The sequence below is a fragment of the Podarcis cretensis genome (assembly GCF_951804945.1).
Source record: "Podarcis cretensis genome assembly, chromosome: 12".
In the NCBI taxonomy this organism is placed as follows: Eukaryota; Metazoa; Chordata; class Lepidosauria; order Squamata; family Lacertidae; genus Podarcis; species Podarcis cretensis.
In genome coordinates this window covers 49080295-49103101 of record NC_137181.1, presented here as the reverse complement: position 1 = coordinate 49103101, position 22807 = coordinate 49080295, and the positions used below count along the sequence as shown (strand labels likewise).

Below are 22807 nucleotides of genomic sequence, written 5' to 3'. Positions count from 1 at the left end.
TGTAACCCTGGTTTAAGGAGCCATTTGGCGCCTAGATGATATATCTAAGCTTCTAACACTGCTAAAAACTTCCATAACTCTCTTCCAAAGAAAACCACATAAAACTCAGGTAATCATCCCAACAGCCCTTGTGTGGGTCAAGCTTAACAACACCATGATTTTACCACCCCATTGTATTTTGCTTGGGTTGAGCAGGAAATTTGAACTACTCAGGGAAGAAGAAATTAATTTTTATTCCCACCACCTCCTGGTTTTAAAGTATCTATACGCGTGGGGCATTTGGTTGTAAGTCACTTTGGGTTGCCCTGGGCAAGACAAAACAACTAACAAACTTAATAAATGAATAAAATATTCTGTATTTGAAAATGCCAACCTTAAATAAATATCTGTGCAGGTTTCCTCTGCTTTCAGCCTCAGCTGGCTACAGATAAGGATGATAGAGTTTTAGTGAGTCCTTGATCCTGACGCCACTAAAATCCATGACCAGAGCAGTTGATTAAACCAATAAGTCGACCAAACCTTTGACTTAACGGGAGAAACGATGTTCCCTTAAGGAGTAAAGTTCTTCTGATGGCCATTTTGATACACTCCATTTCATCCAAATTGTGAATGAAAAAGCAAGGCATGTGAGTGACTTTCACTTGATTTCAGATAAGCCACCTGTCACGGCGTTAATTGGCACATGTCTTTTCGGCTACTTAGGATGGTTTCATGCTCGCTGCAAACTTTGGAAGTTGTTCTTGCATTTCAATTTCCTCTTTCCTAGCCCCACCTCCTTGCAATGTGCATTCTAACACCTCAAAGAACCTGATATATAGGAGGCAGCTTCCTTCAGCCCAGTCAGAAAAACGTGGGACCGGCCGCTCCTGCCTGTGCAAGTCGTACAGAAGCTAAGCCCAGGAGAAACCATGAGCAAAGCAGCTGGTAAGTACATAAAGAATGTTTAGTTCTCCTCGAATTGATTTCTTCCTCTTTGCTTCTATCTGATAGCCCTGGGTAACACAACCTGCAATGAAATGATTTTATGAGTTTACTGCTGAGGATTTATGGGCACATCAGCCCCTGAGATTTAGAGCCAACACCTATAATTGTTTAATAAATGTTGGAGTGCCGCTCTTTGATCTTCAGATGACATGGGTATAATGCCCTTTAAGTTTGTGTCCCTATGCTATATACTCTAAAAGAACTAACAGACCCATTTAAAAAGCCTGTGAGGTTCATGCAGTGCTTTTTCCCCTAAAAATTTGTTTAAGGGTACTCTCCTTTTTCTACTCATGTTGAAATACTGCCCCTCAATGAGGCCAAACTTAGATTCACAAAATGTTTAGGGATATGTGTACCCCTACAGTCCCCCAGAAAAAAAACCCGCTGGGTTCATGTATATTAAAGGTAAAAGGTAAAGGTACCCCTGCCCGTACGGGCCAGTCTTGACAGACTCTGGGGTTGTGCGCCCATCTCACTTAAGAGGCCAGGGGCCAGCGCTGTCCGGAGACACTTCCGGGTCACGTGGCCAGCGTGACATCGCTGCTCTGGCGAGCCAGAGCCGCACACGGAAACGCCGTTTACCTTCCCGCTGGTAAGCGGTCCCTATTTATCTACTTGCACCCGGAGGTGCTTTCGAACTGCTAGGTTGGCAGGCGCTGGGACCGAGCAGCGGGAGCGCACCCCGCCGCAGGGATTCGAACCGCCAACCTTTCGATCGGCAAGTGCTAGGCGCTGAGGCTTTAACCCACAGCGCCACCTGCGTCCCTTCGCAATATACATAGTAATGTATATTACTATGTAGTAAAGGTCCTATTTTCTTTTTCTAATGTTTTTATTAGCAATTTCAGCACAACAAATTATCAAAACATATCATATACATTATTTTTCCCCTCCCTCCTTCAAACCCTCCCTCCCCCCCAAAAAAACTTCCCTCAGCGCCTCTCTCTGATTTCTCAGCACATATTATTCTCTGCATGTTATGAAATTACACATATCCTTACATTATCTATCTGCCATGTTATCAACCAATAAATTTGCGTATGTTTATTCAAAACCTGCCAAGGAATCCAATTCATTTTGTTGTCTTTTTAGATAATTTGTAAAAAGCTCCCATTCTTCCTTAAAGTCACAGTTGTCCTTGTCCCACAATTTGTATGTCAATGCAGCCAGCTCTGCGTAGCTCATCAATTTTTCTTGCCACTGTTCTTTCGTTGGGATTTCCTCGTTTTTCCATCCCTGTGCTATCAAGGAAACAGGGTAAAGGTCCTATTTTCTTATCAGCATGACTAATAGTTTTTTAATGGTTTTGTGAGCATGCATGACAAGTAAAAAGCAAAAAAGCAAACAGGAATCATTTAATTAAAGGCACAGTTGCTCTTCGAAACTGCAATAGTGCTTTCCTGTACATACTTTCAACTACTGTTGTGTTTTATTGCAGAAATAAAATCAGGGTTTTTTGGAGGGGGGGATTAGGGGGGAAACACAGAAAACACTATAAATGTCACAATGACATTGTGTGGATTCTCTGTAAAAGGTTTAGGAGCCGGTTGTGGCAATTCCAGAGAAAAGGGCTAGAGTAGAAGTAACCTGTCTTTCACATATGCACGTCAAAAGATGAAGAGAGGCTCAAAAGCACACCTGGAATCTGCCCATGGAGAATGCAAGCTAAGTGTCCATTGACGTAGAAAACAATTCCCCGGTGTTGACAGTGTACGCAGTTTTTGAGGAGCGGATCATGCATGACTAGCCATAGAGAATAAATTCATCTTGGACACATTTTCCCCATGCCAAATTATTACCCCTTGTATCCTGTTCTTGTTTGCTTAACAGAGAAGAAAGCCTTTTTATTTCCTTTAAAAGGAACTTCTCCACTTTGTAATGAGCAAACAATTGCGGTAGGCATTTGATTAGAGGAGATTTCTGGGGCACCTTTATTATTTCCTGCTTTCCTTCAGCTGTGGTGATATTACCGTATTGGCCTTAGTTTTATTTTCTTTTTCAAAAATTTTGACCGTGAAACGTTAAAGTGAAACTTAAATTCACAACCTTACAAAAATGGGCTTTCACGATATCGCTGCTGAAACAGACCTACGGTAAAACGGAAGGGTGTGAGTGCCTGCAGAATTTTAAGGGAGCGGCTTATATTCGGGTATTGTCTTTTTTTCCTACCCCCCCCCCCCTGAATTTTAAAGGTACAGCTTATATTTGGGTGTGGCTTATATTCAGGCCAATACGGTATAAAGGTGATATCAGGCATAAGCTAATCAACTTCCTTCTATATGTAAAGAAAAGAGAGGGGGGGCACCAAATTGGCAGCCCGATCTTTGCCACACTTGCTACGCTGGCATAAGTGGAAGTAGTATCTCTTCCAGCAGAGACAACCAAAATCTGGGGTGTTCTGGGTCAATTTTTTGTCCAATGGTGTGAAGAAGAGAGGAGGATTCTCAGTAGAAAATGGCAGAGGATGAGCTCTTTCAGAACAGGAGCCAAAGTGGTTCTTTACAGATGTTGTAGGACTACAACTCCCACCATCCCTGACAATTGGCCTTGCTGGTTGTGGCTGATGGAATAATAATAATAATTTATGAATTATACTCTGCCCATCTGGCTGGGTTTCCCCAGCCACTCTGGGCAGCTTCCAACAGAATATTAAAATACAATAACCTATTAAACATTAAAAGCTTCCCTAAACAGGGCTGCCTTCAGATGTCTTCTAAAAGTCTGGTAGTTGTTTATCTCCTTGACATCTGATGGGAGGGCGTTCCACAGGGTGGGTGCCACTACTGAGAAGGCCCTCTGCCTGCTTCCCTGTAACCTCACTTCTTGCAGTGAGGGTACCGCCAGAAGGCCCTCAGAGGTGGACCTCAGCCTGAACGATGGGTGGAGATGCTCCTTCAGGTATACTGGGCCGAGGCCATTTAGGGCAATGGTTTTCATGTTTGCCTGCGTATTAGGGGAGGCTGGCGTCTCATTCAGCTTGGTGGTTTCTGAAGTTTAAAGGCAATGTTAATGCTACAACATGTATAAGCTTACAAAAGGTAAAGGCCCCCTGGATGGTTAAGTCCAGTCAAAGGCAACTACGGGGTGCGGCGATCATCTCGCTTTCAGGCCAAGGGAGCCAGCATTTGTCCACAGACAGCTTTCTGGGTCATGTGGCCAGCATGACTAAACTGCTTCTGGCGCAATGGGACACAGTGATGGAAACCAGAGCGCACAGAAACACCATTTACCTTCCCGCCACAGTGGTACCTATTTATCTACTTGCACTGGCGTGCTTTCGAACTGCTAGGTGGGCAGGAGCTGGAACAGAGCAATGGGAGCTTACCCTGTTGCAGGGATTCGAACCCCCGACCTTATGATCGGCCAGCCCAAGAGGCGCTGTGGTCTAACACCTGCATCCCTTCTTTGTACCCAGCATGGAAACGCAGCAGGCCTGCACAGGGAATTTTTAATGTCTGGTGTTCTATTGTATTTTTAATATTTTGTTGGAAGCTGCCCAGAGTGGCTGGGGAGGCCTGGGTATAAATATGTTGTTGTTGTTGTTGTTGTTTTATTATTGCCTTCTTTACCATCTTTTCCAGGGGATCCGCTGAAGGTTACTGGAATCGATTTCCTCAGAGAGCAGAATACCCGCCTCCATCACACCGGTGACTACAACAATGGCAGCCTGATTGTGAGACGTGGGCAGCCTTTTGAGTTGAAGCTGACTTTAAGCAGGGAGCTGAACAACAATGACAAAGTCACACTGCAGCTCAGAATTGGTAAGCGAGCAAAACATGGCTTGATTCATCCCAGGTTGTCTAGGAATACAGCAGAGTAATTCAGACATTTGTCCTTCAGAGATGCCACAATCTGCTATCAGGGTCAGGCAGACACAGTGGGCAAGTTCGATAAAATTTGAAAGTATTTGTTTGGTTTTCTGAATGGCTTCGAATGCGGATATTTTTATATGTGTTGAGAAGAGAAATGGAACTCAAGACAGGAACCAGAGCTGAAGATCCATGTTGTTTATTATTCCACTGATTTCCCAGGTAATCTCTTCCAGGTAGACTACCATAGAATCATAGATTGGAAGGGATCCCAGGGGTCTTCTAGTCCAATGCGGGAATCTCAACTAAATCTCTTCCAGGCACTGATCACACTGAGAGTTGCTTGGCTTTAGCAATGTAACAACATCATAATCTTTGAAGCCACGCTACTCCTTGAGTACAGAAAGAACAACACACGCTGCTAAGCTTTCATATTTTCTAAGGATTAGAAACAGGAATGCTTTGTTTAATCAAGGGTTTTGTGATTCTACCTCAGACGCCAAATTGTGTGGTAAAGAGATTGTGAATACAATGTATTGCTTATCTCTTGGGACTGTTGTATTAGAGGAAACACACAAGCCACTTAGCAAAATTATTTTGCATCTTCAGCATCCTTCTCTGCACAGTAGAAAATGCTTCAGAGATGAGGCGTGAAAACAAAGGCTATTGTCATATTTGCTGCTGACACTTTTTTTGAATTTTTTGATGTTGTTCTTTGTGAATTTGTGTCCTTCCAGGTGAAAAACCAATGCAATCCAATGGGACTCTTCTATCCATGAATGCAAGATCAGGACAGACAGATCAATCCTGGAATGCCAAGATTTGTCAAACAAATGGGAAGGAGGTACATATGTTTGAGATAGCCTAGACTGAAATGGCCATTTACATTTTATGGCTACCAAACAGAAGGTGGTTTAAATTGCTCTTCAGGGTGGATGTCATTTCACGTCAAGACTTTTCACTACGGTATTTTATTTGTGATACCCTTCATGATATCCAGAATGTGATATAGGGGTGCTCAAGGGACCCAGGTAATCCAGAACACTGAGTTCAGTTGCGTTCCAACTTGGGGGGAGGGGGGCTGTTTCTATGTGTGGTAGGACTTCTGAGAGATGTCCCTTCTGTAATTTACCAAGGACGCAGGTGGCGCTGTGGGTTAAACCACGGAGCCTAGGACTTGCCAATCAGAAGGTCGGCGGTTTGAATCCCTGCGATGGGGTGAGCTCCCGTTGCTCGGTCCCTGCTCCTGCCAACCTAGCAGTTCAAAAGCACGTCAAAGTGCAAGTAGATCAATAGGTACCGCTCTGGCGGGAAGGTAAACGGCGTTTCCGTGCGCTGCTCTGGTTCGCCAGAAGTGGCTTAGTCGTGCTGGCCACATAACCCGGAAGCTGCAATCTGGCTCCCTCGGCCAATAAAGCGAGATGAGCACTGCAACCCCAGAGTCGGTCGCGACTGGACCTAACGGTCAGGGGTCCCTTTACCTTTACCACTGTCACCATCCATGTTTTAATCAGGGGAATAGAGTGGGAAGGGCCAGGGGGCCGTGGCCCTGGACAGAGATTTTGTAAAGGATGCAGAGGGCACAACCAGGTGTGGCACGCAGGCTGGGCCTTCAGGGCTGGGGCACCAGCGGCACCTCCTTACCCCCCAAGGCCAGCAATGGGATGCTTGCATGCACCCCGTCCCTGGGCTGGCCGAGAAGGAGGAAGGAGGAGTATCGTCGGAGGATGACCTGTGCCACAAATCAGATTTAATGAATATATCAGAGTGCTCTGTAAATTGATAGTCTTTTATATACAGTGGGGGGGGGTGTATTTGATCCCCTGCTAAATTTGCCCATGAAATGACCAGTCCAGAATTTTAATGGTAGGTTTATTGTAGCTGTGAGAGACAGAACAACAACAAGAAAACCCCCAGAAACCCAGAAGACAAATGGGCAAATTTAGCTGGGGATCAAATACTTCCCCCCCCTCACTGTATCAACCTTTGATGCTCTCCCACATTCACCCAATGCTCCTATCCCTTCTTTTAAATTCTTCTCACCTTCTGTTTTAATACCTTTTAGCTTTCCAAAACGCTTTTCAGATTTTAAATGACTGTATCCCACCCTTTAATGCTGGTCTAGGACCGTAATAAAGATTTGTATTGTATTGTACTGCCTCCTCCTCCGCAAATGGGCTCCAGAGTCCTCAGGTCTGCCCTCATAGTAGGGCAGCCGCAAACCTCTTTCTCCCTCCCCTTGCCTCACTCTCTGCTGGCTCAGTTGGTGGTGAAGGTTTGGGCTGGCACCTCCACTGCCGGCACACACACGTGCACCCCGGGAACCGAGAACCCACGCTACACCACTTGTTTCAATACTTCAATACCTAGTCTGAAGATACATGGAAATTAAGAGCTGTTCTGTCTTACAGGAGAGAAATAGGTGGACCTGTATCCCATCCCCTCAGATGGGGGATGTCTCAACTACCTTTCTGTTATGGAGGGACAGGGTCCTTGGCAAGCATTGTGACAAGAGGGTTGTTGTTGTTTAGTTGTTTAGTCGTGTCCGACTCTTCGTGACCCCATGGACCAGAGCATGCCAGACACTCCTGTCTTCCACTGCCTCTCCCAGTTTGGTCAAACTCATGCTGGTAGCTTCGAGAACACTGTCCAACCATCTCGTCCTCTGTCGTCCCCTTCTCCTTGTGCCCTCCATCTTTCCCAACATCAGGGTCTTTTCCAGGGAGTCTTCTCTTCTCATGAGGTGACCAAAGTATTGGAGCCTCAGCTTCAGGATCTGTCCTTCCAGTGAGCACTCAGGGCCATGTGGCTGCTAAAACAGCTGGTGCAATTGATCGTGGAAAGTCATAGTTCTCTGCTCTTCCCTCCCTGGAGGAGCTGTTCAAAGCAGCTTACAAATATAAACGCAACCATAAAAAACAGCTAATGTTAACCCGTTTACTGTTGCTATCCTAAATTACTGTAAACCACTTCATTTGTTAACTGTTACCACAGGCGTGGTGTTGCATATACTCAGTTGTTGTTTTTCTTTAAAAATGTTCAGGGGTACTCTCATTTTGACTCAAGATAATCACCATTTTATAGTTCAAAGCAGGGGAAATAAATACAATAGATGGACAAAAGTACAAAGAACATGCATTACCTCATATTACACAGCTGACAGCTCTCAGTAACTTCTGCATTAGCATGAGGTTGTGTGCACTAACATCTTCCTGATCCCTCTGCTTGCTGTTGGTATCCGTTGCCAGATGTCGTCCTTTCAAAAATAGTAATTTTCCTACTCGTATTGAAATACTGTCCCTCAGAGAGGCCAAACTTTCATCAGTAAAACACCACACATCCACATTCCACACTGCTTCACATGTTAAATGCCCGCTTCCGTCTGAGGCTCAGGAAACACTGTGACAGGAAATGAGGCCGCCATCAGGGGTAGCAACGGAACTGACGATTCACCGTGCTAGAGAAGAATCTAATTTTTTTTTTAATTTTTAGTTTCTTCTCCTGTTAGATTCACAAAATGTTTAGGGGTACGTGTACCCCTGTGTCCCCCCCCCCCCCGAAAAAATGTACTGCATATTCTGTACTAGACTTCTTATCAGTCTTTCTTTTGAAACGTTCAAGGAACCTCGATGCAGGGGAATGCTTAGCAGCAATGATAGCGGTGTAGATCAGTGGTAGGCAACCTAAGGCTCGGGGGCCAGATGCGGCTCAATTGCTTTCTTAATCCAGCCCGCGGGTGCTCTGGGAATCCACATGTTTTTACATGAGTAGAATGTGTCCTTTTATTTAAAATGCATCTCTGGGTTATTTGTGGGGCATGGGAATTCGTCCATTCTCTCCCCCCCAAAAAAAAAAATATAGTCCGGCCCCCGACATGGTCTGAGGGATGGTGGAACGGCCCATGGCTAAAAAAGGTTGCTGACCCCTGGTGTTGATGTTTGTACAAAACATCCAAGTGCATTTCCTCTGTCCCACAAAAAATCTGTCCCACAAAATCGCCTGTTTTGGGGTGCATTCCCAAGTAATTGATGCAGAATTCTGCCTTCCCACTTTCCAACTTCCATTATTTGCATTTCCAGTGGAAGAGGTTCAGTAGAAGAATTTCTTCTCTCTTTAACCAGAATATTTTTGTAAACCGCTTTGAGGTGTTTTTGTTTGTTTTACAATCAATTGGTGTGTGAATTTTATGAAATAAATAAATTGGGCAGATGTTTTTAATGTTAGTTTTGCTTGTTCCATGTTTTCTGGAAGCTGGTTGTTTAATAACTAAGACACTAGACCATCTGGACTAGGGTGTGTTCACATTTAAATGGAGTAATGGGGATACCTAATTATCATGTACACTATTATAGCCCTATGATGTTCTTGTGTTTTTCTTAGTGCCGCATAGTTGTAACCAGTCCAGCAGATGCAATTATTGGAAAATATCTTCTAAATGTGATCACAGGACCTAACGTTTATACTCCTGATAAAAAATGTGTCTACGTTTTGTTCAATCCCTGGTGCGAAGGTAATTCGTGTGACTTAATGAGATTTAATTCATATTGCTATAATATAAGGTTAACTTTAAAAAATGTGTCTCTTGTTTAGCTCTTTTCCTCATAAATGCAACGAAAGCTGGTTTTGCAGAGATTCTATGAGGTGTATGATATTTTTAAATGAGGTCATCAGGTTATGAAACTTCCTTCTGTCGCTGCTCACAGTTTAATTATTGCAACCCTGTTTAAACATAAGCAGGGGTACATTTCAACACACTGAAAAATTGCCCATAAAACCCTGCCTGTGGGACATTAAAAACACATGATGTCTCTCATGTAATCTTGGGAGTTGTAGTTTTCCCCTCACAAAGCCACCATTCCTAGAACCATTAAGAAACTACATTTCCCAGCATCCATCTGCTTTGAATGCTGTGGAGACAAGAGTTTTATTTGCATGTCGAGGTCCCCAGGTCCACCCCAATAACTCACACATCACACAGAAATTTTTGTTTAAGATTTTTGGCATAATTTTGGCCACAACTTTATTAAAATACAAATTTGTGAGTGGTTGCGTAGGCATTGGTTGCGACTATCTGCCCCCACCATGGGGAACAGCCTGACATTCCGCACGATGCGAAAGTCAGAATGGGGGAATACACTTGGGGGTTACGTGGAGCAGGGAACCTGCCCTCACCCCAAATGCAACCAGGAGCTCATTGCTATGGCCCGAGCCCCCTTGTCAGAGTGGACAAGCAATAGTTAGCTCCCAATTCCATTAACGAAATCCCTTGCAGCAGCAGCATTAGAGGGGCAGGCACAGCCAATCCATGCCCCTCAACCAACCAAACCATAAACCAATGCCTAACCGCGAACCTTACAAGTTGTGACGATTTGCTACGCAGTAGGCAAAAACCGGGGACGCAGGTGGCGCTGTGGGTTAAAGCCTCAGCGCCTAGGACTTGCCGATCGAAAGGTCGGCGGTTCGAATCCCTGCGGCGGGGTGCGCTCCCGCTGCTCGGTCCCAGCGCCTGCCAACCTAGCAGTTCGAAAGCGCCTCCGGGTGCAAGTAGATAAATAGGGACCGCTTACCAGCGGGAAGGTAAACGGCGTTTCCGTGTGCGGCTCTGGCTCTGGCTCTGGCCAGAGCAGCGATGTCACGCTGGCCACGTGACCCGGAAGTGTCTCCGGACAGCGCTGGCCCCCGGCCTCTTAAGTGAGATGGGCGCACAACCCCAGAGTCTGTCAAGACTGGCCCGTACGGGCAGGGGTACCTTTACCTTTACCTTTACCTTTACCTTTAGGCAAAAACCGAATGGCCCCAGCCAATCAGTCAGATGGACAAAATTCCTACCAGGCCCCCGCTCCAAAGCAGACGACCCCATGACAGGCATAGCAAGGTCAAAGCGAACAACCCTATTCTAGGGAGGGAGGGACGGGCAATCCAATGCACGGGCGAAAAGAGGAAGCCCTAGCCTCGTGCAAGGAGTTTTACTATTTCTGGCTGTCAATCAATAAATGGCAACATTAACTTCTTCCCAACAACAAGGGAAGCCCCAATCGCATCAGTGGCCAACGATCAATTAGCCCGCCCCCCCCAACTTTGGAGTGTCCTGGCGGCCCCCACCGCAACACGTGCTCTCCATGAAGGAGAACACGCTTTGGCATTCTCTTGGGATGAGTGGATAACAACGGCTCTGTTCCAATAATTTGTTTGAAAATATTGTGCTTGTGAATGAAGAGAGCCAGCAGTAGGGGGCGGGTATAAATGGCATAGTTGCTACTGGGAATGCGATCTGTTTTATTGGCTGTCTGCTTTGCAGCCAAATGTACCTCAGGTTAAACCACCACGAAAGGGTCATGCTTTCAGCATGCACAACAGTTGGCAGAAGTAGTTCTGAAAAGCAACAATATTTTCCCCTTTCTGGTGTGCATGCTCCCACTCATCCACTCTCAAACTCAGTGCTGTTTTTCTAGAAAAAGAGGTGCCAGAATTCACCATGAACGCCTCCCTTGTTATAATGGCAGTGGCGCCCACCTGAGAGGGGCCGGAACTGAGTTCCAGAGAGTTCCGGCTGAGGGGAAAAAGCTCTGGTCAAACTAAGGCTCAGCCCTTACCCAGATGGGAGCTGTTTCTGGAGAAAAGCAATGTCCCTTGTGTGCACACAGGAGTGAGTTAGGCAGCCTCTCGCTGAACCATGGACGGAGTGAATCCAGCAGGGGCAGATTCTTTTTTCCTTTTCTTTTTTGGTAAATATTTTTATTGAAAGTTTTCAACGTGAGGTGCAATAAAAGCCAAACAAAAATACAATACAAAAATACAAAAATAAAAGCCAAACAAGATACAGAAAAGCCAAAACGAGAAAAAAGATAAAAAACCAAAAAATAAAGAGGCAAAGGATGAAAGAAAGAAAAAGAAAGAAAGAAAGAAAGAAAGAAAGAAAGAAAGAAAGAAAGAAACTACAGTGGTACCTCGGGTTACATACACTTCAGGTTACAGACTCCGCTAACCCAGAAATAGTACCTTGGGTTAAGAACTTTGCTTCAGGATGAGAACAGAAATCGCGTGGCGGCAGCGGGAGGCCCCATTAGCTAAACTGGTGCTTAAGGTTAAGAACAGTTTCAGGTTAAGAACAGACTTCCAGAACAAATTAAGTTCTTAACCCGAGGTACCACTGTACAGTGGACGCTCGGGTTGCGAACGTGATCCGTGCAGGATGCTCACCCGCAACCCGCAGTGTCCACAACCTGCAGCGGCGCATCTGCGCACATACGGATTGCGATTCGGCACGTCTGCGCATGCGCAAAGCACAATTTAGTGCTTCTGCGTATGCGTGACCACCGAAACCCGGAAGTAACCCGTTCCGGTACTTCCGGGTTTCGGTGGTCCGCAACACACAAATAAACCTTAAGCGTCTGTAACCCGAGGTATGACTGTAACTAACTAACTAACTATCCCAATATCATTTATCCATATACAGAAAAGTAGACCTTTCCCAGCTCTCACCTGGGAACTTCTGTTTCTTCCCCCAGCCTCCCACCCTGGGAGATCCCTTTTTCTCTGTCTCCCACTCTGAGCCCCTCATCATTCCCCCGTCATCTCTCCGTGTATGTCTTCATCAGTCCAAGACAGAGGACTTCTAAAAGTTAAAAATAGAACCAGCTAAGTTAAGGGCAAAAAAAGGAGGGGAAAGTAAAGAAAAAAGAGTCAAATTTTATATCTGATTCAAGAAGAGGTTTATTCACTGAGCCTCTTGGGCTTGCTAATCTGAAGGTCGGCGGTTCAGATCCACGCGACGAGGTGAGCTCCCGTTGCTCTGTCCCAGCTCCTGCCAACCTAGCAGTTCAAAAGCATGCCAGTGCAAGTAGATGAATAGGTACTACTGCGACGGGAAAGTAAATGGCATTTCCATGCGCTCTGGTTTCCGTCACGGTGTCCCGTTGCTCCAGAAGCGGTTTAGTCCTGCTGGCCACATGACCCGGAAAGCTGTCTGTGGACAAATGTCAGCTCCCTTGGCCTGAAAGAGAGATGAGAGCCGCAACCCCAGAGTCGCCTTTGCCTGGACTTAACTGTCCAGGGGTCCTTTATCTTTGTTATTCAATGCTTTTCTTCTAGAAAAACATGTTGGTATTTCATACTGTTGAGTATCCCCCCCCCCCCAAATCACTGAACATACTTTATAATGAGAAAAAGAAATATACAGTGGTGCCCCGCAAGACGAACGCCTCGCAAGACGGAAAACCCGCTAGACGAAAGGGTTTTCCGTTTTGGAGGCGCTTCGCAAAACGAATTTCCCTATGGGCTTGCTTTGCAAGACGAAAATGTCTTGCGAGTTCCTGCGGGTTTTTGCCCCTTTCCCCCCCTTTTTCTAAGCAGCTAAGCCGCTTATCAGCTGATCCGCTAAGCTGATAAGCCGCTAAAAGCCGCTAAAAGCCACTAAAAGCCGCTAAACCGCTAATAGCGCTAATCCGCTAAGCTGTCAATGGGCTTGCTTCGCAAGACGAAAAAAACGCTATACGAAGAGACTCACCAAACGGATTAATTTCGTCTTGCGAGGCACCACTGTATATAGCGGGCCATTTTGTTAATGTGGATGGGATCCATAGCTGGGACTGGAAAGCCAGAATGCAAATTGATAGTTTTGAGCCCATCAGTGTTCTTATCTGTCTATCCATCAATTTCCTACTGCCTGAAAGCCGCAAGTATGTCGTTTGCCCAGTTTCTCCCCAGTTAGACTTCCTGAAAAAAAGAATTAACACACTCACATATTTTCTTTAGCGGATTCTGTCTTCATGCCTGGTGATGCTGAAAGAGCCGAGTACGTGCTCAACGACACCGGCTATCTCTACGTTGGATCAACAAAAATGATACGTGGAAGACCTTGGAATTTTGGGCAGGTAAAGACTTGCATGTTTCTCTTTCTGTCTGGATGTAAGCAGGTTGCAATTTCTGTGTGAGGTTCCAGCAACCACAAACAGCAGCCTTGGAATCCTGTTTAGGCTTGGGGTTGTTTGTTTTTTGAGATGGGAGGAGAGGAATTTCAGGAGTAGGGGCATGGGGAGGGGGGAAAGGACATCTTCACTTGTTGCAGTTGTGTTATGTACTGAAGTTCTCACCCTGGGCCAGCAGGGGGATACTGTAGATAGTTTTCACTCAGGTCCACATATGCAAATAAAGGATTGAAAGTGATGTTCAGTGATTGGATAGTTACAGAAAGTGTTACAGTTGCGTTGTAGTGGAGTTCTATATAAGCAGGCTGGCTGAACCCTTCAGTTCTGTTCTGTTCTGGCCTGTGAATAAACAAGAGCTGTTTGAAGAATCGCTGTGTCGTCTGATATGTTCACCCACAACTTAACAAGTTGCCCAATGATTCCTCACATAAAATATAATATCTAAATTACAACAGTCATGAGCAGAGGATCCTGGCGCCAGCGACAAACCGCTATGAACAGCGCATGTACGGCGCTGCACGCGTGCACCATAATAACGCTGCACATGCGCTGTACATAGCGGTTTGCTGCCGGCGCCGCATGAGCGCCGTACGAACAGCGGTGGGATCCCTCTGTTGCCACTACAGCTGCATGTAGAGGAACCTCCGTTCGCGGCTGTAGTGTCGACGGAGGGATTCCGGCACCGTCCATACGGCGCTGGAGCGGCGTCGCCGGCAAACCGCTATGTGCAGCGCATGTGCGGCGTCGCTACGTATGCTGCATGCGTCGTACGTAGCAATGCCCCACATGCGCCCTATGTAGCGATGCCCTGCCCTGGGTGTCACGACGCCCGGGTGTCACGACGCCCCTGTTTTTAGGATAGCCCCAAGTTACTTCCAGGCACTCAAAAACCTAAGTCCTCTATTAGAGAAGCCTGCAGCAACAAAACAGCATTTTGGAGTGCTCTTGCTCAGTGTTGCAGACACTGAGGAGCCATGCTTCTCTTCAGGATATTTCATTCCAACCCCACCAACCCGTTTTCTGTTTTTCCTCCCAACATTTGATCAGCATCCCCTGACCCCCTGAGCAACTTACAATTTTGTACGCAGCCCAGAGAAATTACGCCTCGGCATTGTTGATAGAACAGCAACTATTATTATTATTATTATTATTATTATTATTATTATTATTAATTACAGTGGTACCTCGGGTTAAGAACTTAATTTGTTCTGGAGGTCCGTTCTTAACCTGAAACTGTTCTTAACCTGAGGTACCACTTTAGCTAATGGGGCCTCCCACTGCCGCCACGCGATTTCTGTTCTCATTCTGAGGTAAAGTTCTTAACCCAAGGTACTATTTCTGGGTTAGCAGAGTCTGTAACCTGAAGCATCTGTAACAGCAGGTTCCACTGTATTACTGTTCTTGTTGTTATTATTATGCCCTGCCAATGGGGACAATAGAGGATGTGTTGAGGGTAAACAATAGGCTTTGGCCTCTGACACTCACCAGTGTCTGCTTTTGTACCACATCTACACAATACCATGTCAGTTGGATGGGGGACCGCATGTTGAGATTACTGAATTGCAGGGGTTGGACTAGATGACCCTTAGGGTCCCTTTGCAACTTTGCAACTCTGAAAATTTGCATTTAAACAGATTGTATTCCTACCAGCAGAGGGCAGTACCATATTGACATACACCCAACAATTCTCAGCAGGCTTTTCAAAAGCCTTTAGAGACAGAATTTGTGTGTTGCACTGCTAGATTTTGTACATGGAAAAAAGAAGACCCCTTTCTACATTCATAGATGTTGTGTGTCTCAAATGCTTTATGTAGGCATCTGTTGACATCCGTCTGCCTTAAGAGACAATAGAGTACACCTTTGTGTAGGGCTGCCGTATGTCTGAGTTTTCCCAGGAATCTGGCTGCAAAATGGTGTCCAGGCAGATTTTCGGTGAATCTGCAAAATGTCCGGGCAATTATTATTTTTTAATGCTTAAAAAAATCCAAGAAGAGCCCTCGGCTCCCAATGGCAACCTACCTTTGGGGGTGAAGTCAAACCATTGGAGAGTTATAGCACCTGGTGTGGCTATAGAGACCGATACGGGAGAGACATGTTTCGCTGCAGCTGGGGCAGATGAAAGCAATGGTTTAACAACTACAGATGCAACATGGCATTTCTTCTCTCTGTACTCCTCCCAGCAGTCATTTCACCTGTGGTCACTGCTGTGGATGCATGACCTGTCTTGTCTCCAGACACTGCTGTTCTCTGTCAAGGCCGCCGATTAAATATCATTCGGCAATGATTTAAGAGACAGCCCCATTTTTCCTTCTGCGTGTCAACACCGCACATTTCACAAGCATTGAATTCATTTGAAGTTTGCATATGACGTATTGACATCTCAGCAGCAGTTTTATGCTGTGTTAATTGAAGGAAAGGGTGTTTGTTAGTTTGTTTTTCCTGCGGTGCACAGCTTAAATGTAAGACTTTGCTTTCTGTCTCAAAACAGTTTGAGGAAGATGTTTTGGACTGTTGCATGTACCTTCTGGACAAAAGCCAGCTCAAACCAAAGGCGAAGAAAGATCCTGTGATCATCTCCAGGGCCATGTCAGCATTGGTAAGTCCTGAATCGGGTTCGATTCCCCGCTCCTCCACATGCAGCTGCTGGGTGACCTTGGGCCAGTCACACTTCTCTGAAGTCTCTCAGCCCCACTCATCTCACAGAGTGTTTGTTGTGGGGGAGGAAGGGAAAAGGAGAATGTTAGCCGCTTTGAGACTCCTTAAAGGGAGTGATAAAGCAGGATATCAAATCCAAACTCTCATTCTTCTTCTTCTTCTTCTTCTTCTTCTTCTTCTTCTTCTTCTTCTATGTATCTTTTAACTCAAGATTGGATTCTTTGGGGTTAGGAAAAGAAATCTTACCCAATAGCTTCAGATCATGCCCTGTACACCTGTCGCGGCCATAGCATAATACAGCGATAGGGAGTGTGTGGCCTTCCGGAGCCATAGCTCAGTGGTAGAAATTTAATTAATTAATTAATAATAAATGTTTATGTTGCCCATCTGACTGGTTTGCCCCAGCCACTCTGCACGGCTTGCTTTCCCCCTCTTTTTTCTTTATTGGAAATATTTGTTATTGGTTTTCACAAGAACAAATTTAAAATAATAAAAAGGAAAAAAAACTCTTAACATATCCATATATGAGATTCTCTGAATCTCGTGACTTCCCCCATGGGTCCTTAAAATAATTTTTTTAAAGCTAAATATCATTACGTTCTCCACAGTTTTCATCTCTCTAAATTATCCATGTCTTTCGTTTCTTTGCAAGTCATTTTTAAAGTCCAGCTAATGTTTTTATTTGTTTACAATGGTCTCCTAAGTAAGTTATGAATTTTCCCAGTTCTTTTTTAAAGTCGTTATCTTCTTGATTCCTGAGTCTCCCAGTCAGTTTTGCCATTTCAGCATAGTTCAGCAGTTTGGCTTGCCATTCTTCCCTAGTTGGGACTGCTGGTTCTTTCCATCTTTGGACTAGTAGTATCCTTGCAGCTGTTGTCACATATATAAACAGTCTTTTCTGGTCTTTTGAAATGTCAGAACATGTAATTCCTAGTAGAAAAGCTTCTGGTTTTTCGACAAATGTTATTTTAAACATTTTTCCCCCAATTCATTGTATATCACTTCCACTGCGCGGCAAATTAAAACACAACATCAAACGTTAAAAACTTCAGATGTCTTCTAAAAGTCAGATAGTTTATTTCCTTGGCATCTGATGGGAGGGCGTTCCACAAGGCGGGTGCCACCACCAAGAAGGCCCTCTACCTGGTTCCCTGTAACCTCACTTCTTGCAGGGAGGTAACCGCCAGAAGACCCTCGGAACTGGACCTCAGTGTCTGGGCTGAACAACGGGGGTGGAGACGCTCCTTCAGGTAAACAAAGCCATTTAGGAGTTTTGCTGTATGGTTCTGCTATCTTCGTTTGTTTTTTAGGTTAACTCCGAGGATGATCGTGGAGTGGTGTTTGCAAGCTGGTCAGGGAAATATACTGGTGGTACGCCGCCTCTAGCCTGGACAGGAAGTGTCCCCATTTTGCAGCAGTATTACAGAACCAAAAAAAGTGTCTTGTATGGTCAGTGCTGGGTTTTCTCTGGAGTGCTTACCACAGGTGAGGCATGCATCTTGGAGGGAATTCAACTAACCAAATCCTCCATCTTCACGAGCAGCCTGCTTTTGATGGATAGAATACAATAAGCTGGGAAATAAGAGTGGGGCTGTTTCCCTCAAACCAAGCTTGCAGGCTCCCCACTAATATCTTGGGGTGTTGCACTAGGTTAGGGGTCGCCCACCTTTTGGACCCCAGTGGGCCCATTTCAAATTTTGAGGAAGTGCTGTGGGCGCCAGTCACAAAATGGCTGCCAGGTTGTGCCACAACATGGCTGCTGTGAGGGGAACTGCATGTAGTGTACCATTACTACTGTTCCATTACCCCAAGGACTATCTCATGTTTTCTGTGAGAAGTCAGCTATGTCTCACTGGTCCTGATTGTAGAGGTCAAAGGGCATCATTCCCTTGTACCAGGAAAAATATACAAGGTAGCTGCATCGCTAACTCTCTTGCACACAGACTCACTTGCTGCACATGTGCAGGTCAGAGACACACAAGCATCTCTGCTTCTCACTCAAATACACACACATCTCTCCCTGTCCTTCCCTTCATGGTGGTTCCTGCTGCCAACTCCACCTGCTGCCAGCTCCACAGACCTGGTGGGCAACAAACAATGAAATAAGATGGGCCACTAAACAAGCAGGGAAGTCACTCTTGCCAACTCCCTTCAAACTGTTGTACAACTGCACAATTGAGATCACGGCACCATTTGCCCTCCTATTCCAGCCCAACCTCCTATCTCCTTCTGGGAACTGAGCTCATTCTTCTCCCTTGGAATATTCCCCCTGATTAAATTCTCTAATGGGTGTTGAGTGTGGCTGAAGGGAGCCAACTGAATCTGGAGCCAACATCCTTCTCTGTATTTCAGTTATGCGCAGCCTGGGGATTCCAGCCAGGAGCGTGACCAATTTTGCTTCAGCTCACGACACAGAGGAAAATCTTAAAGTTGACATTTACTTGAATGAAAACGGAGGGAAAATGGAGAATCTGACAACAGACTCGATTTGGTAATCATCGCTACAGATTACTACCTCTTTCTGAAATTCCCACACATAGGGAAAAAATAGTTGTAAGGAGGAAGCCTAACCCTTATTTCATTTAATATGATCCTCTCCACCCCATCCTTGGTCTAGTTTCATATATTGAGATGCCTAGAAATTCATAAGCTAGCATTCTCTGCAGATTACACTGAGTTGTTAAATCGATGGCCAGTTACTATTTATGCCTTCCTATACCGTCTAATTCTAATATCTGTTTGATCATCGAAGTATAGCTGAAGATAATTTTTGATTTTAATTCTGAAACCTGACTGAATACAGGAACTTCCACGTATGGAACGATGTCTGGATGAAAAGGCCGGACTTACCAAAGGGCTTTGATGGCTGGCAGGCAATTGATGCCACCCCTCAGGAAAAGAGCCAAGGTAAGATTTGGCTGAAATGGATGTTTTCTGTGCAGATGAAGCCTGCCAAATTTCAGACAGACAGGTGCTGTGTGTGTGGTGTGCATGCGCAAGCAAGGGAACTCTTTAAAGTTTGGAAGTAAAGAGATTTGTTCAGTGTTTTTATTTGAAAATACCACGTATGAATATTTCCTGGTGGAAAATTAAAGCTGTCAGTCACAAAACTAAACCCCCCTTCTTTCTCATCTTCTCTTCTGGTGTTTTCATTATATGGAGAGCTTGGGCTTACGTAACAATTTTAAAGAAACAGTCTTGAGTTCTCTGGACTGCTGCAGTTTCAAGGCGGCCCTGAAGTTTAGCTAGCAGATTTAGTGAGTTGCAGACACCTTGAAGTGCATTTGATTCATCTTGGAATAATAATAATAATAATAATAATAATAATAATAATAATAATAATTTTATTTATACCCCACCCTCCCCAGCCAGGGCCGGGCTCAGGGAGGCTAATACCAAATATAAATTACAATAAAACATAATAGAAAACAACAACAACAAACAAACAGTTAATTAAAATATGGCTTAAAATACAGCTTAAAATGCAGCCTCATTTTAATAGTAACCCATAAATCAAGACCATAAAGGGAGGAAACATCAGATATTCACCTGAGCCAGCTATCCATGCTGGTCCTACATGGGCCAGCAAAAAAACCAAGGGAAAATTTATATACCAAATCCCATATAAGGGGTCACAGTGAGTCTAAGCCAAAGGCCAGGCAGAACAGCTCTGTCTTGCAAGCCCTGCAGAAAGATGTCAAATCCCACAGGGCCCTGGTCTCTTGTGACAGAGCGTTCCACCAAGTTGAGGCCAGTGCTGAAAAGGCCCTGGCTCTAATTGAAACCAATCTAACCTCCTTGAGGCTCGGGACCTCCAAAGTGTTGTTATTTATGGACTTTAAGGTCCTCCACGGGGCATACCAGGAGAGGCGGTCCCTTAGGTACGAGGGTCCTAGGGCTTTAAAGGTCAAAACCAGCACCTTAAACCTGACCCTGTAGTCCACCAGGAGCCAGTGCAGTTGGTAAAGCACTGGATGAATGTGATCCCATGGCAAGGACCCCGTTTCTGGGTCAGCTTCAAGGGCAGCCCCACGTAGAGCAAGCTACAATAATCAAGTCTAGAGGTGACCATCACATGGATCACTCAATTTCTCCAAAGTCACCCAGTTTGTCTCAGAATTTGGGATTTGTCAGAATTAAATTCACAACCCAATACACCATATGATTCCATGCAAGAAGTTTTGTTTGGTCACGTGAATGATTAAAATGGGGTACAGTGGTGTGTGTGTGTGTGTGTGTGTGTGTGTGTGTGTCCCCAACAACATATTCTAATATCCACCTTTTCGACCCAGCTCGGTATAATCTTAGAACAGACATCTTCTATGGACTTTCTGACATGATCAAAGTATTTTCATAGACATGCAAAACTGCAGGCGACAAAGACCTGCAAATGAAAGTGAAGGTTAATTGAAAACATAGCACACCAGGAGCTGCAATTTTAGATTAGTTACTGCTATTATTTAGCTGTCATTGAATTCTGGGTGAACATACAAATAGTAAAACAGCTGATGTAGGTTGTGTATGTGTGTTTTTTTTACAGGGATTTACCAGTGTGGCCCTACTCCAGTAAATGCAATCAGAAAGGGAGAAGTCTATCTTCCCTATGACTCCAAGTTTGTGTTTGCTGAAGTGAATGCAGACAGAGTCTTTTGGCTCGTAAAGAATATGGATGGCAAGGAAACATACACCAAACTGCGTGAAGAAACCAAAGTAATAGGGAAGAGCATCAGCACCAAAGCTGTTGGAAAGGACATTCGTGAAGACATCACAGGCCAATACAAATTTCCTGAAGGTGACCAAAACACAAAGTATTTTCTGTCAGGAGAGAAAATGATTATTTTCCACACAGACTAGTAATTTCAGATGGAGGCTTCTTGGGTAATAATAATAATAATAATAAATAATTTATTTATACCCCGCCAATCCGGCTGGGTTTCCCCAGCCACTGTGGGCAGCTTCCAACAAAATATTAAAAACATGATCAAACATAAATAACTTCCCAATACAGGGCTGCCTTCAGATGTCTTCTAAAAGTCAGATAGTTGTTTATTTCCTTGACATCTGATGGGAGGGCGTTCCACAGGGAGGGCACCACTACCGAGAAGGCCCTCTGCCTGGTTCCCTGTAACCTCACTTCTCGCAATCAGGGAACTGCCAGAAGGCCCTCGGAGCTGAACCTCAGTGTCCGGGCTGAACGATGGGGGTGGAGATGCTCCTTCAGGTATACTGGACCGAGGCCATTTAGGGCTTTAAAGGTGAGCACCAACACACTTAATTGTGCTCGGAAACATACTGGGAGCCAATGTAGGTCTTTCAGGACCGGAGTAATGTGGTCTCGGCGGCCACTCCCAGTCTAGCTGCCGCATTCTGGATTAGTTGTAGTTTCCGGGTAACTTTCAAAGGTAGCCCCACGTAGAGCGCATTGCAGTAGTCCAAGCGGGAGATAACCAGAGCATGGACCACTCTGGAGAGACAGTCTGCAGGCAGGTAGGGTCTCAGCCGGCGTACCAGATGGAGCTGGTAAACAGCTGCCCTGGACACAGAATTAACCTGTACCTCCATGGACAGCTGTGAGTCCAGAATGACTCCCAGGCTGCTCACCTGGTCCTTCAGGGGCACAGTTACCCCATTCAGGACTAGTGAGTCCTCCACACCTGCCAGCCCCCGTCCTCCAAAAACAGTACTTCTGTCTTGTCAAGATTCAACCTCAGTCTCAGAAATGGGTGGCATTTATTGCCTTAAACGAGTAAAACAAACAAAACAGAACCTTCAGGTTTGCAAAGTGTACACCTAAAATGTAATGGATTCATGAGGCAAACATGTTTGGAAACCCATATATCTCTCAGCCATGCTTGTCAGGTAACTAATTTGGGTTTGCCATCCTCTACACTTCACATGAGCAGGGCAGTGGCGCTGTGGGTTAAACCACAGAGCCTAGGACTTGCCAATCAGAAGGTTGGCGGTTCGAATCCCCACGACGGGGTGAGCTCCCGTTGCTCAGTCCCTGCTCCTGCCAACCTAGCAATTCAAAAGCATGTCAAAGTGCAAGTAGATAAATAGGTACTCCTCCGGCGGGAAGGTAAACGGTGTTTCCGTGCGCTGCTCTGGTGCGCCAGAAGCGGCTTAGCCATGCTGGCCACATGACCCGGAAGCTGTACGCTGGCTCCCTCTGCCAATAAAGCGAGATGAGCACCGCAACCCCAGAGTCGGCCACGACTGGACCTAAAGGTCAGAGGTCCTTTTACCTTTACCTTTACACTTCACAGAAACCTGGCTAACAGGTAGTGTTTGAAGTCAGAAATTATACACACTCATAAAATATTTTGGCCAGAGATTCAGACGGCATGTCTTCATCCTGAGAGAATGAGCATGGCCTGCCATGCTCTTTATATTTGACCAAAACAAAAACAAAGGGTATTTTTGCTCGGGCCA

At 45.3% G+C, this 22807-nt stretch overlaps 1 protein-coding gene across 1 annotated transcript in view; it reads left to right on the top strand.

The window, feature by feature from the left end:
• The first annotated feature begins 280 nt into the window (after positions 1–280).
• TGM4 (transglutaminase 4) overlaps positions 281–22807 on the top strand; it is a 29885-nt gene continuing 7358 nt past the window's right edge. The window contains exons 1-11 of the mRNA XM_079947287.1: positions 281–626; positions 767–924; positions 4566–4745; positions 5531–5637; positions 9174–9303; positions 13548–13666; positions 16209–16316; positions 17686–17860; positions 18728–18866; positions 19179–19282; positions 20916–21167. Coding sequence (XP_079803413.1) covers positions 909–924; positions 4566–4745; positions 5531–5637; positions 9174–9303; positions 13548–13666; positions 16209–16316; positions 17686–17860; positions 18728–18866; positions 19179–19282; positions 20916–21167 — 1330 coding nt within the window. The 5' untranslated portion in view covers positions 281–626; positions 767–908. The remainder of the gene's footprint in view (positions 627–766; positions 925–4565; positions 4746–5530; positions 5638–9173; positions 9304–13547; positions 13667–16208; positions 16317–17685; positions 17861–18727; positions 18867–19178; positions 19283–20915; positions 21168–22807) is intronic.